Genomic DNA, 12074 nt, shown 5'->3' with positions numbered 1-12074 from the left:
GTGTCGGGTTTCTGCGTTGAAGTCTATGGAGCCTGGAAGAAGAGATGCTGCAGGCGACCAGGAGGGAGATGTCCGGTGCGACCCACGGGTGGATCGAGGAAGAAGAGGACCTGAAAGCAGAGGGGACAGTGTTCAAAGTCATTAGCCAGTGACCGGTGTGGAATCAGGAGGGAACCAGATGCTGTCGTCGCGATCAGGTGAAGAGTGGGCGCTTGTCTCTGCAGCCAAATGGACCAGGAGGTGTCTTCGACGACCTGGATGGAGGCACGAGCTGTCCCACGCAGGCTCTCGCTGTCGGCGGTGTTGGATCCGGATTTGGAGTCAACAGGCCTTGGCAAAGGCAACCCACGCGGTGAGTGGAAACGGCGTCTGGGGTGGACCAGGAGGGTCCGGGGTGCTCCTCTTTTGGAAGGGAGCAAGGGCCGGTCTGGAGCAACCAGACCAGCAGTGAAGATTTCAAGGATCGTCGTCTAGGAGGCAACTAGCCAGCCGGCAAGTGACCAGACAACGCGTCGAGCAGCAATCAAGCAAAAGATCCCCACGCAGATCTCATAGATGCTGGGGGGCTGGTCTTCGGTGCAGGAGCTGCTCGGGGCTGGGGCTTCTCAATCCCCAAAGCACTTTCTCGAGGATGCCTCTGAAGTCGTGCTGGAAGCGAAGTGCAGTTTCTTCAAGATGGCCGGTCCCACGTGTCTCGTCGCACCCACGGATCTCAGCTGTGCTGCAGATGTAGGTTGAGGTCGGAGAGGTCTGGAAGTCTGGATCTCGTTGGGCTCTGAAGTCTGGTTCCAGCAGGAAGGACGACAAAGTGAACCCCTAGGACGCTTGATGGTGCCTGCAGTTGCAGGGTGGACACTCCTTGCCCACAAGGGAGATTCTTCAGTCTTCTGTGGAGCAGAACGTCGAAGTCAAGAGTTTCTTCTTGTAAAGTTGTTCAGGATAAACTAATTTGGAATGGGACCAGCTCCTACCTTTATTCTCCTAAAGGGGGCTGTACTGCTGACTAGGACCCTCCCATGTGTGGGACCAGGAAGGGGGGTGGTTACACCCCCTATCCTTTTTCCGGTTTCGCGCCAGAAGTGGGGCTGGAGTGCCCTAGCAACTGGTTTGAACCGGTGTATGCACAGGGCACCTTGTGTGCCCCAGGCATGTCTCATTCCTTTCAGCCCTCCCTACCTCAATACACAAAATCCTGTCTGGGGTGGTGCTAGCACCTCCCAAGGCAGGAAACCCTTTGTCCAGGCCTCTCTCGCTGGAAGGACTCCCAGCAGCAGGAGGTCAGACTTGTGTCTGTGGTGGCAGCCTCCATTTTGTGATGCTAAGGCTCGAGTTAACTTTAACCGGGGTTCTGTTACATATATGCTCTGTCCCTCTAAAAGGGTGGAATGCTACCCCCGTCGCCAGAATTGGCGAGGGGGTAGTATTCCAATTTGTATGACACCTTACTCGACATGTTTTGATAATGCTATACCAAAGTTAGCATTCAACCGCGAGGATTATAATGCACTTAAGAGTATATGGTATAGCGTTATCATGGAACAGCTATTAGGACTTGGTTCCGCAAGCTGCAGACGGGCTCAGCTCATGCCAGAGCACCATCGCACATAATTCCAAGCACTCTGCCTTCAGGATTGATAAGGCTTGCCATAGGAGTGACTGATAGGAATATATGTGTCCATTTTAGGGTTAGATATAGGTATACTATATCTATAGCAAAGGGTGATTACACCACCTTGCCCCAGCTGTCTTACCAGCCAGTTGTGTCTGTTTAGATGGCCAGCCAGGGGTGGCATAATACATGCTTCAGCCCCTGGTAGGCCTTGGGTTATCCTATGCCCTGGGTACCTAAGGTACACTGTACAGGGGCTGATAAGGTGTCCCAATACCAATGGGTAAATGCACCTAAAGTACATGGATGTCAATTAAGAGAGAGAACAGCTAGGCTGTGGGTCTGATTAGCATGCCCACAGCCAGGAAAAGTCGTAAACCAGTGAAGCAAAAAGCAAAAATCTGGGGTGACCATAGGATTGCAGACCCTACTCTCCTACAGACCCAATGGTATACAGTGATGGAGAGCATCGTACCCACCCCTGTACCCCCGTGTCCCTCCGAGAGTATAGTACCCATATCTTCACCATAAGGCAAGCAACAAAACAACTTTTAAACAGTGTAGGGGGAAAACCCCCCAAAAAACAAGGAATTCAGTAGCATGCGGATCTACATAAATCATCAACAATCTGCGGAAACTACATACATTATGCCTGCCGGCGTTTAGCTAGGGTTTCCCTTACTTATGTGTTATCTACCCTAGGATTTAATCACTTGTTAGTACTCTTTTGCTTTCAGCTTAGATGTAAAAAAATCTTGTTTTCTCTTTATATTATTTTCAACTTAACTGGGCTTAAGAAAAATGCTTGTGCACCCTTATCTTGGAACGGCGTGATTAACTGTCGCAGTTGCCACCTTTTTTCGACGGTAGTGGGGCAGAAATCGGGACCAACAAAAAACTCTACACCAGCAGCTTTTCTCTATCTATCTGGCCTGGCTAAATCATACAGCGCCTACCTAGACAGAAAATTAGACCAGCATATCAGTATATCTCTGGGTCTCAGATTAGTTGGATTCTGTTTCATTTGAAAGGGAAATCTGTGGGCCTGTTGTATCTGTGTCCCATGTACACTGAGCCAGTTCCGGGAAAGCCTCTGTAAAAAGTTTCACAACAAATTTCCGGGGGTCTGAGCCTTCGACCCCTTCAGGTACGCCCAAAATACTTAAATTATTCCGCCGCAGGCGATTTTCCATGTCCTCAATCTTCCAGGATAGGTCATCCCTGTGTGTTGTCAGTGGCTATTTTCTGTGCTGCCATCTCATCCTCGAGGGTAGAGATTCGATTCTCGGCTTCAGATATCCTTTCTGCAATTCCTGAACAGGATTTGGCCACCCTCCGAATCGAATTCTGCAATTTCCTACATGCGCCTTGAGTTTTTTGGCTTTCTGTCCTGCCTTCTTCTCTATGGGCCATCATTGTCTCGTATATGACTGTCAATGAAATACCCTCTGGGAGCTCGTATGAACAGTGCTGGTCTTGCTCCCCCTAATAAAGGCACATAATTGGGATCATTGCCCATTTTCTCCTTTGAGGTTTGACCTAATGACCTGTGTCAATCCACTGTGATGTGTGTGGTATACTTTTCTTGCATACAGTCCTGGAGCTGGACGCCCTGTTATTCCTGGGGGTCTCCTCCTCCTGACATATACTGCTAGTTTCGCTCCACCGCCCACTTACTAAACCAAAAGGATCTTCAGACATCTGTTTGGATTCATCACCAGATGAGCTGGAGTGGTCTGAGAGCAAGAAAAAAGGCCCCTCTGCATCTATGTCCGTCAAATTTACACTCTCAGTGATTACACCGTCATTGGAGCAATCTATGTTTGCACACACCTTGCTGCCAGAAGACAACAGAGCTTCTGCTTCCAGGTGTATAGGTGATTGTAAAGTCACCTCGGCTGGTGAAGCCCCCCTCCTAGCATCCGGCAGTAAGACCTGTCTTTGCATTGCCGGACTAGAACAGAGCTCAGAGTTCCCCCTCACTAATATTGTGTCAGTATTAGTAGATCCTGTGATCCCACAGTCTCCCTCGCTCACCTTGGCTGAGTCTCCCGATGCGGCAGCTTCCTCTGATGTGTCTTGTGGCTTTTTGCATTTCCTGACTGCCATGAAGATCGCAGGAGTCACTCTCTTTCCGCTACTGGTGTTACTGACCGGGCTGCTGTTGCTATCTTCAGCCACTCCACGTCGTTGTTTGTTTGAGGCGTTTTCCGGGGGCTTGCTCGATGTGACTCTTCCCCGGTACCACGGGTCTTTCCGCCCCTTGCACCCTTCGGCGGCATCCCGGACCGGCCAACAATCCTGCCTTGTCCCGCAGACACCCGCCAGCAGGTTCCTCCACAGCCACGGAAGCGCAGCAAACTCGGGTAGCCCGCTACGAGGTATTTTACCAGAAGTAAGCCCCACAGCATTTCCCAGTAGCGGTTAGTATCTCGCCGTAGTTAGAAGCTCGCTAGTAGTTTATTCCACAGTCCATGCCGATCCGCCGTCTCGCATCGGGGGAGGGGGGGGGATCAGGGAGGTCAGGCGACGAGCACTCACTCGACTGAGTGACCAGCCACCATCTTGCCTCCGTCTAACTTGCATGTTTTAAACGTTTTCAACAACGGTTCTCTAATCTTTTCCCATACTGAGAAATGTTGGACATTTACTCATGACAAAAAGTGGTTGGGGGTAAAGTGAACTTTCAAAATCTCAGATTTTCCCATGAGCGATCTTCACAATTGCTCATGCTAAAATGTAGTTCACAAATATTTTCTAGGAGTGCTATTTCTTGCCATAGTTCTGTAAATTCTTGTGAACCCGCGAAAACCATATAGCTGCACGTAATGGGAGGACATGTACCATGGGTGCACTTTTGAGACTTTTGTTAATATTTGGCCCCCTAATTTGGTCTGGCGTTAACCATGACCTTTTGTGTTGATTAAAATTCGGTCTCTCTCTCTGTATCGTCTGGCATCGCTGTGAGTGACATCATTCTGCTCTTTTACAAGGAGCATATTGATTCACAAAGTAGTTTTGGTCAGTGCCAGTAACTACTGTGGCTGTGTGTGCTTTGAGACCAAAAACCGTTTTTGCTTTTGCCAAGGTTGGTTATAATGGAGAGTTCCTGGCAGCTCCCAAACCTATAAGGTTTCACAAAAACCATACCAAAACAAGTCACACATTGACAAAACTAAAAAGCAGACTACCAATTTGAGACCTGCTGGCATTGCCAATGCTTATTTATTTTTGTTTCCCATAATCTTTTGAAACTGGTTACTCTGACTTTCCATTATAAATATTTTTGGAAAATACTAGCATGCATCAACATTTTACTAAATACTGCAGAAAAGAAATGGTACCCGGAAATTTTACAGTAGTTAAAGCTAAATGTTTTTTTTCCTACTTTCATGTTTTTTTAATTAACATTTTATTTTGAAAGCCAAGAATCCTCAATCTTGCTTTCAAGCTTATGCAAATATTTGCATCTAATCATAGAGCATTCTGGGAGTATTATACATAGCCACATATTGCTAAACTTTAAAAACGTGTGTACAACGTTTTATACAGAAACCACTATCAGAAGTGCAGTCAGTAGGTGCCAAAGTGCAATCCTTTGACTGGCTTGCTCTTTCATCTGCTCTTCTGACAGAGAAAGGGAGAAGTTGATTCGGTGCTACTTCACAGCTGTGCCTTATGTAAGTGCAGACACTCCCTACAGACACCTTCCCCTCTCTAATTTCTGTGCCTAGGAGACGAGACGGATTTGCTGTGATGCTGCACAATAAACATAGCATTGCTACACCTAGCTTTGGAGAATGTACAGACAATTGAGAACACATAATACCATGCATGCAACATAATAAATAACGCTGGCAACTTGTTTGTGGATACAATTTTGTAAGTTATTTGTTAGACAGGGTAAGTTAGCTTATGAGCGATCAAATGTCATCGGTGAGTTCATTATAGAGGTTATACCCATCCTGTGAAAGCTAGAGCTGTCCTGTTGGTGGTGTCTACACCAATGTGCATAGATTCTTTAAAGTCCATTCACTTAGTGTGGGTAGCCACCCTACTATTTTCTTTTGTCATACTCCTGACAAGTTAGACTGAGACCCCGGCCAGTCTCCACAGTTGCTTAGGATTTCATCTGTCCCTTGAGGGATTAAGGAGCGCCGTCTCGTCATCCCAGGCCCGCTGTATTGACTTCCAGTGACTGGAGGCCCTTGTGGTTGTTTGAAACTTTAAAAAAGCCCTGTAACTCCACCATGCGATGCTGAAAGAAACATACACCGTAATAATTCTTCTCCTTTACCTTGCATATATCCAGGTAGGGTGGATGGGGAACGTTGACCACAAATTGGCCAAGCCCAGTCCACTAAACCCTTATGAGACTCTCCTTCTGGTCTTGCTCCTCTCATGACACCACAGGGCAATTAACTTGGGGGGCGCAGTCCTCTTGACATACTGTGTTTTTTACTATACAAACCTGCCATCCTATATTGCAAGGGAGCAAAACTACGATGCTGTACCATCTGTTGCCCTGCAAGTCGCGTAGCCAGCTACATAGCATTGCTACCCCTAGCCCTTGGAGGATGTGCTGACTACTGAGACCGCCAAATAAATACCATGCATGCCACACAATAGATTATAATGACTTGTTTATGTATAACATTTCACATGTTAATTACAGAGTTTAGGTTAGCTTACGAGCTATCCAGATATCAGCGGGGAGTTAATTTAACAGTTGACACCCATCCTCAGAAAGCCAGAGTTGTCCTGTTGGTTGTATCAACACCTATGTGCTTAGACTCTTTACAGTTCATTCACCTAGAGTAGGTAGCCACCCTACTCTTTTCTTGTGTCATGCTCCTGACAAGTCAGAGTGAGACCCCTGCCTTTATCCACAGTTGCTCAGTATTTCAACTGTCCCTTGGGGGATAAAGGAGTGCTGTCACATCCTTACATGCTGCCCGCCGTAGTGACTACCTGTGGAATTTCATTTTGGCTCCAAGCTACACTATCTGAAGGCCCTTGTATTTGTTCGAAGATTTAGAATCACCCTGTAACTCATCCAAGCCTTAGAGATTGTACCACAAAATAACAGACTCCCACATGTGTACTGTTGCCTTTCTTTTACTAGCACTTACAGCCTCCTGCCAGGCTTAATGGATATTGAGCAGGAAACTGGCCACCCAAGCATTATACTACAGCTTGCTAAGCGGTACAAGACTCAGATTTAGATGCTTACTGTTAGACATAGTGGTACAAAAGGGGGTGGTGATGGACGGAGCATCTGAACCAATCAAACACTCGCACCCAGTCAACAGATCTGGGTTTAATCCATCACCGTTCTTTAGCCCAATCTGCCACCCCAGTTCAGACATGGCCATATGCAAATCAGTCTCACCCTGTGCCTCATGGGAACAGTCCAGCCCGAACGGCCAAGCCATGCCTTCCCTGGACCGGAAACAAGCTTCCGAAGACCGGTTTCTGGCATTTCAACTGTCTTCAGCCCGGCTTGCTTGAATCCAGTGGCAGTGAAGACGGCTGTAATGCCAGAAACCGGTCCTCGGAAGCTTGTTTACATTGTAAGGAACCACTGTGACAGCTGTTTCTTTTAAGTGACCGCTGGGCCAGCGCTTATCTTTAAGTTTGGCAGGCGCAGGTCTATCAGGGTGGCGGAGATAATCCCCACCAGGTAGTTAAAAGTAAGTTGTCAAGAGCATTATTTTAAATGCTAGTCATCTTGGGTGCCAAGGATCACCATTCTACTGGTCCATGTCTGCAGTGCCATTTGTTGACCCCTGCAGCCCCTATGCTTTTTTTACAGTTTGTAGGGGCGGGAGTAAAGCATGACTAGGCAGTCGCCTGACCTTCTCTAGGAATGTTTTCTTGCATAATGGATATTTTCCCTGGCAAACCTCTTGTGTGTCGGTCCAGTCAACTGAGTTGAGGCAGTGCCCGAGGACGGTACCTGGGAAATAAACAATCTTATTCATTGAGTAAAGCTCTTAATGGCATGGTACTCTAACTAGTCCATTTAGCGTGCAATCTAAACTGGAGAGTCTAACTCAAGGCAGAGAGATTCTTTATCGGAGAGATTACTTTACACTGTGCTCATTACTTACAAATGTGGCTGTAAAACATAATTTGCGTTTCTGCTCTTTTTTTCAGCAATGTTCCTGCACTGTGCCTTCCCACGAACACTAAAGGCTTGAAGGTTTCTGAACCATCCCTTATTCCACCAGCCTCCTCTGCTGCCGGTGTAGCCATCCAACCCGAGCTTCAAGTACACAGAGGTCCTCCGCTTTGCGGCACTCCACAGATCCAGAAAGTGCAGTCTTGTCAAACCAAACCTACACAGCGAAATAGTGCGGAAACTATGCATTTAAAAATTGAATTGCTTAATATTTTTCCTGAAAACCAGCAAAGACATAAAATTGATGAAATATTGACTGCACATCCATACATGAGGGACCTCAATGCACTGTCTGCCATGGTACTGGACTAACTGTTTTATAACCCTCTTAATTTCTATTTAAGAACGGATATATAATGTAGCTGTTGACTCCGCATTACTGAATCGAACAAGCACAAATCTTTTCATACGATGCTTCAGGATTTGTAACGATGTGAAACGTTTGCTCATCTTAAACTTCACTCAGCTGAGACACTAAAGCCAAGAACATTGACTTGTACAAGGCAGTTGCAGTTTGTTTTTCTAATCTCATTGAGCTTTTCTCACTTGCCAGGAACTGGGATACCCTGTGTTTAACTGATGAACATTTTATCTGTTTGAGGAAAGTATCATCAGCAAGCAAAACATGTTCTTTACTTGCAGGCTGTAGTTCTCTTCAGATAAACTGCTTCATGAATTTTGCATGATGTGCAGTGTACTTGACTTAGCTCACTGACTGTTATTGCAGATATGTAAGCGACCCCCTTATGCAAAGCAGAAGTGGTTTGTGCTACATGATAAAATCATAATGGTATCATGAGTCCAAGGAAATATTTTTTTTGTGCTCTGTGGAGAACTAGAATATTCTTGACACTATTATTTCATATGGTCGATTCAGTCCGTATCATGGTGAAATTCTACTGTAAATATTAGGACATAAACGAGCTGTGTGAGTTGCACTATACAGTAAATTGTATATTGTTCCCTATTGGTATTAACCTCTTCACTGCGGCGGCTATTCCGCCGCAGTGCTATGGGGGTGGGGCGGAAATGCGGCGGGCGCATGCTGGTGACGGAACCGCTCCGTCACCAGCGTCGGTTGGGCTGTGCTTGTGAGGGAGCGGTTCCGTCATGGCCCGCCCCGCTCAATAGAATGCTCAGCGCAGGCGCGGAATTCGCGCCGCGCATGAGCGGCGAGCGGGCCATGACGGAACCGCTCCGTCATCAGCACAGCTCACCCGCAGCTGATGACGGAGCGGTTCCGTCATCAGCATGCAAAGGGTTAATTGATTATTATATATATGTGTGTGTGTGTGTATATATATATATATATATATATATATATATATATATATATATATATATATCCATCCTCAAAAATTGTCCAAAATAGGGAGCGCACACTCGACTAGTCAACGTGCAGTGAAATAAGAGTAACTGACTGCTTTGCTCCACCAGCGTTTCTATGGTGTGTGTGTGTGTGTGTATATATATATATATATATATATATATATATATATATATATATATATATATTGTGTGTGTATATAATGTGCATGCTAAAATGGAACTGGACACCATTTCTTAAAGCAAAACATAGAAAAACTGTTTTTCCAGTGAACCATTGTTTTATAGCTAAAACCTTCTGCAGCACCATGTACATTGTATAATAAATGTATCGATGTAATTCATACAAAAGTCTAGCTTGTTAGTGCACATGTGCTGTGCACATTTTGTACCTAACTCCTATTTATGATTGCTAGATGTTAAACGTTCTCACATTGATCAGATCTTGACAATCTGAGAGAACAACCAAACAAGAGTATCCTGTGTAGCTATCGTATTCTCTGTGCAGCAACTTTGTTCTTTTTATGTGGACATATAGTGGTGCTAATAATGTTAAATGTTTGGGTTTCAATTTTTGTACTGCGGATTAAAGATTTGCACTTTACATCTTGTTACATAAAATAGGTGAGTTTCTCTGGAAATGCGGATCCTGAGCATTTTAAGTAATCTCAGGCTAAAAAACTGGTAAATTGTGTCCTGGTGCTAATATGTCGAGTTCCTCTTCTTCTAGGTTCAGGGAATGTCTGTGTCTTCTATCAAGTCGTAAAATGTATTTGCAAAACATTTGTTGGGTTATAAAAACACTACACGAAGAAATGGCTCTTCTAGCATCCTCCTTGATTCCCATCTCTGTGATGTCTTTGTATAGTATTGGTAGTCCTTCAACTGGCTTCTATTTCCCCACTCCATACTTTAGTTTCTCTTTAATCATGTCTGCACCTGATTCCAAATCTGGTTTGGAACCCCACTGTGCAAAAACCTGGAAATTGCTTTGAAAGGATGATGTATCATTTAAGATCTTTTGGCATTCGCTAACCCTGTGCATCCCTGTTCACCTTAAGCTCTAACTCTGCCCTCCAGCCCCTTAGAATAGGCATTTTTAAATCACCAACTTACAATATATTTTTTGGCCTTGTACTCTGGAGATTTCTCTGAAAATCACTTCCCTCATTAGTCAAGTGTTCCATTTTTTTTCTCAGAGTGATTGGTCCTATGTTTTTTTAAAATATAATAGGAGGCTTTTCCTTGGCGTAAACTATTTTCCGGATATCACATCTTTCTCTCCCATGGGCCCCCAACTGTGCTGTATGTAACAGACTTCAAAGCGTGCAGTACGTCTAGGAGACAGCTCTCTGTGGAGACCTGCACTTGTGTTGACTTTCTGCAGAATCTCCATCCAGGGAGATCCTCTACTTTCTGTGTTGCATTTCAGCCATGATTAATTCACTGGATCTTTTTATGAATACCCAGTGATCCTACCCCAGACTGCAATGACAGCAACGTTTACATTTTCACTAAAGTTGTGGTCTTCAAATGTTGCTTGTTTGTGGAAGAGTGCATTTCAAACAATAAAATATGATTTACACAGTTGCAATCTCTTAGACCTGTTATAGGTTTTACATGTAATCATTTAGGAATAATCTAAATGTACAGCCAACCTCAAATTAGTATTCTATCTTCAAATAATGTTACACAGCATGAAATATATTCTTGCAAGAGTTCCTGGGAGGTCGTGAGGAGTCTCGGTACTGACTCTACTACCCATCATTTTAAGGGGCTGGGTCAGTGACACCAGTATCTATTGAGATCACTGTTGGTAAATGTGTCCCGAGGCATGGGTAATCTAACCATGGCTGGGTAAAAGGTTTGGTGCAATCACATTCTACCGTAAGCACTTCTAGATTGCTCTTAGAAAAGGCCATTCCTTACAGCAGTCTCGCTGCCACCCCACACAGGTAAATATATGTGAAAAGCTGACTGGTTTCTACTTTTAGATGGCCACAGCTGGAAGAAAAACACCTTCAAAAAGGAAAGCTTCCATTAGCAATCTTGTGATTCATGAGTGAAGATGTAGATTGCAACGGTGATAAAACATTTTCTTTTATATATAATTAAATATTTTATTAACATTTTCATACAATAGAAGAAAATAGATGAGCAGTGGAGAAAGTGCAATGGTATTACGCATGCTATATGAGAAGCGAATAAAAACATTTAAAGGTTTTAGTCATGGCACTGTAAAGATATTACAGATCTAATCAGCAATATTCTTTTATAAGAAGCCTCTAAGAACATTTGTATATTTCATACAAGGCAATGTGAAGGTATTGCAGATCAAATCAGCAGCATTCATTGGAAAGGTCACTCAACGAAATTCATTAAGTAATATAGCAGTCGTGGAAAGCTCCCATATGTAGGTGCAGAAGGTAAAGTAAAGCGAATAAGAAAGTGTGAGTTAGAAAGGAAAATAGTAAAAAGTGGATGGGATTACAGGGTGAGGGAGGGGGGGTAGACTAAGATCCTTACTGTGGGAGGAGTGTTGGTGGGCAGAATGCTTCTTAGGACCTTTATCTGAAGGTGTGGTAGTCTGTACTTAAGTGTCTAAGAGTAACCAAATCAGTCTAGATTTTTTGTGGTTACAATTTTGGTTGAGAATAATGTTGGCCGAGCTTCTGAGGAAGCATACCCAGACGGACCATGTTTGGTACGAAATAGAGTTGAAGTCTTTCCAATCGCAAAAGATCATTTTGACTCCTAATGTGAATAGTAAGTCAAGCAGTAGGAGGTTCTGCCTTAAGTCTGGGCGGGATTGGGAAGAGTCTTGGGCCTAAGCATGTGAAGATTGAGTCAAGAGTTACTTTACAGTGGAATATGTTAATTGTTTTGTTGATTTCTTCCCAGGATGAATGGGGCAAGGGGCAAGAAAATAACATGTGTTTGAGGTCGCCAACCTTG

The 12074-nt window shown here is 44.6% G+C and overlaps 1 protein-coding gene across 3 annotated transcripts in view; it reads left to right on the top strand.

The window, feature by feature from the left end:
• The window catches only part of N4BP1 (NEDD4 binding protein 1), a 178208-nt gene extending 169616 nt beyond the window's left edge, over window positions 1-8592 (top strand). For 2 of the 3 annotated variants that reach the window (XM_078670540.1, XM_078670539.1), the window contains exon 7: window positions 7769-8592. In XM_078670540.1, coding sequence (XP_078526666.1) covers window positions 7769-8105 — 337 coding nt within the window. In that variant the 3' untranslated portion in view covers window positions 8106-8592. The remainder of the gene's footprint in view (window positions 1-7768) is intronic. The other variant, XM_078670542.1, reaches the window with a different exon arrangement.
• The last annotated feature ends 3482 nt before the right edge of the window (window positions 8593-12074 follow it).

The sequence above is a fragment of the Lissotriton helveticus genome, chromosome 12 (genome assembly GCF_964261635.1).
Source record: "Lissotriton helveticus chromosome 12, aLisHel1.1, whole genome shotgun sequence".
Taxonomy (NCBI): Eukaryota; Metazoa; Chordata; class Amphibia; order Caudata; family Salamandridae; genus Lissotriton; species Lissotriton helveticus.
This window is presented reverse-complemented; position numbering and strand designations above follow the sequence as displayed.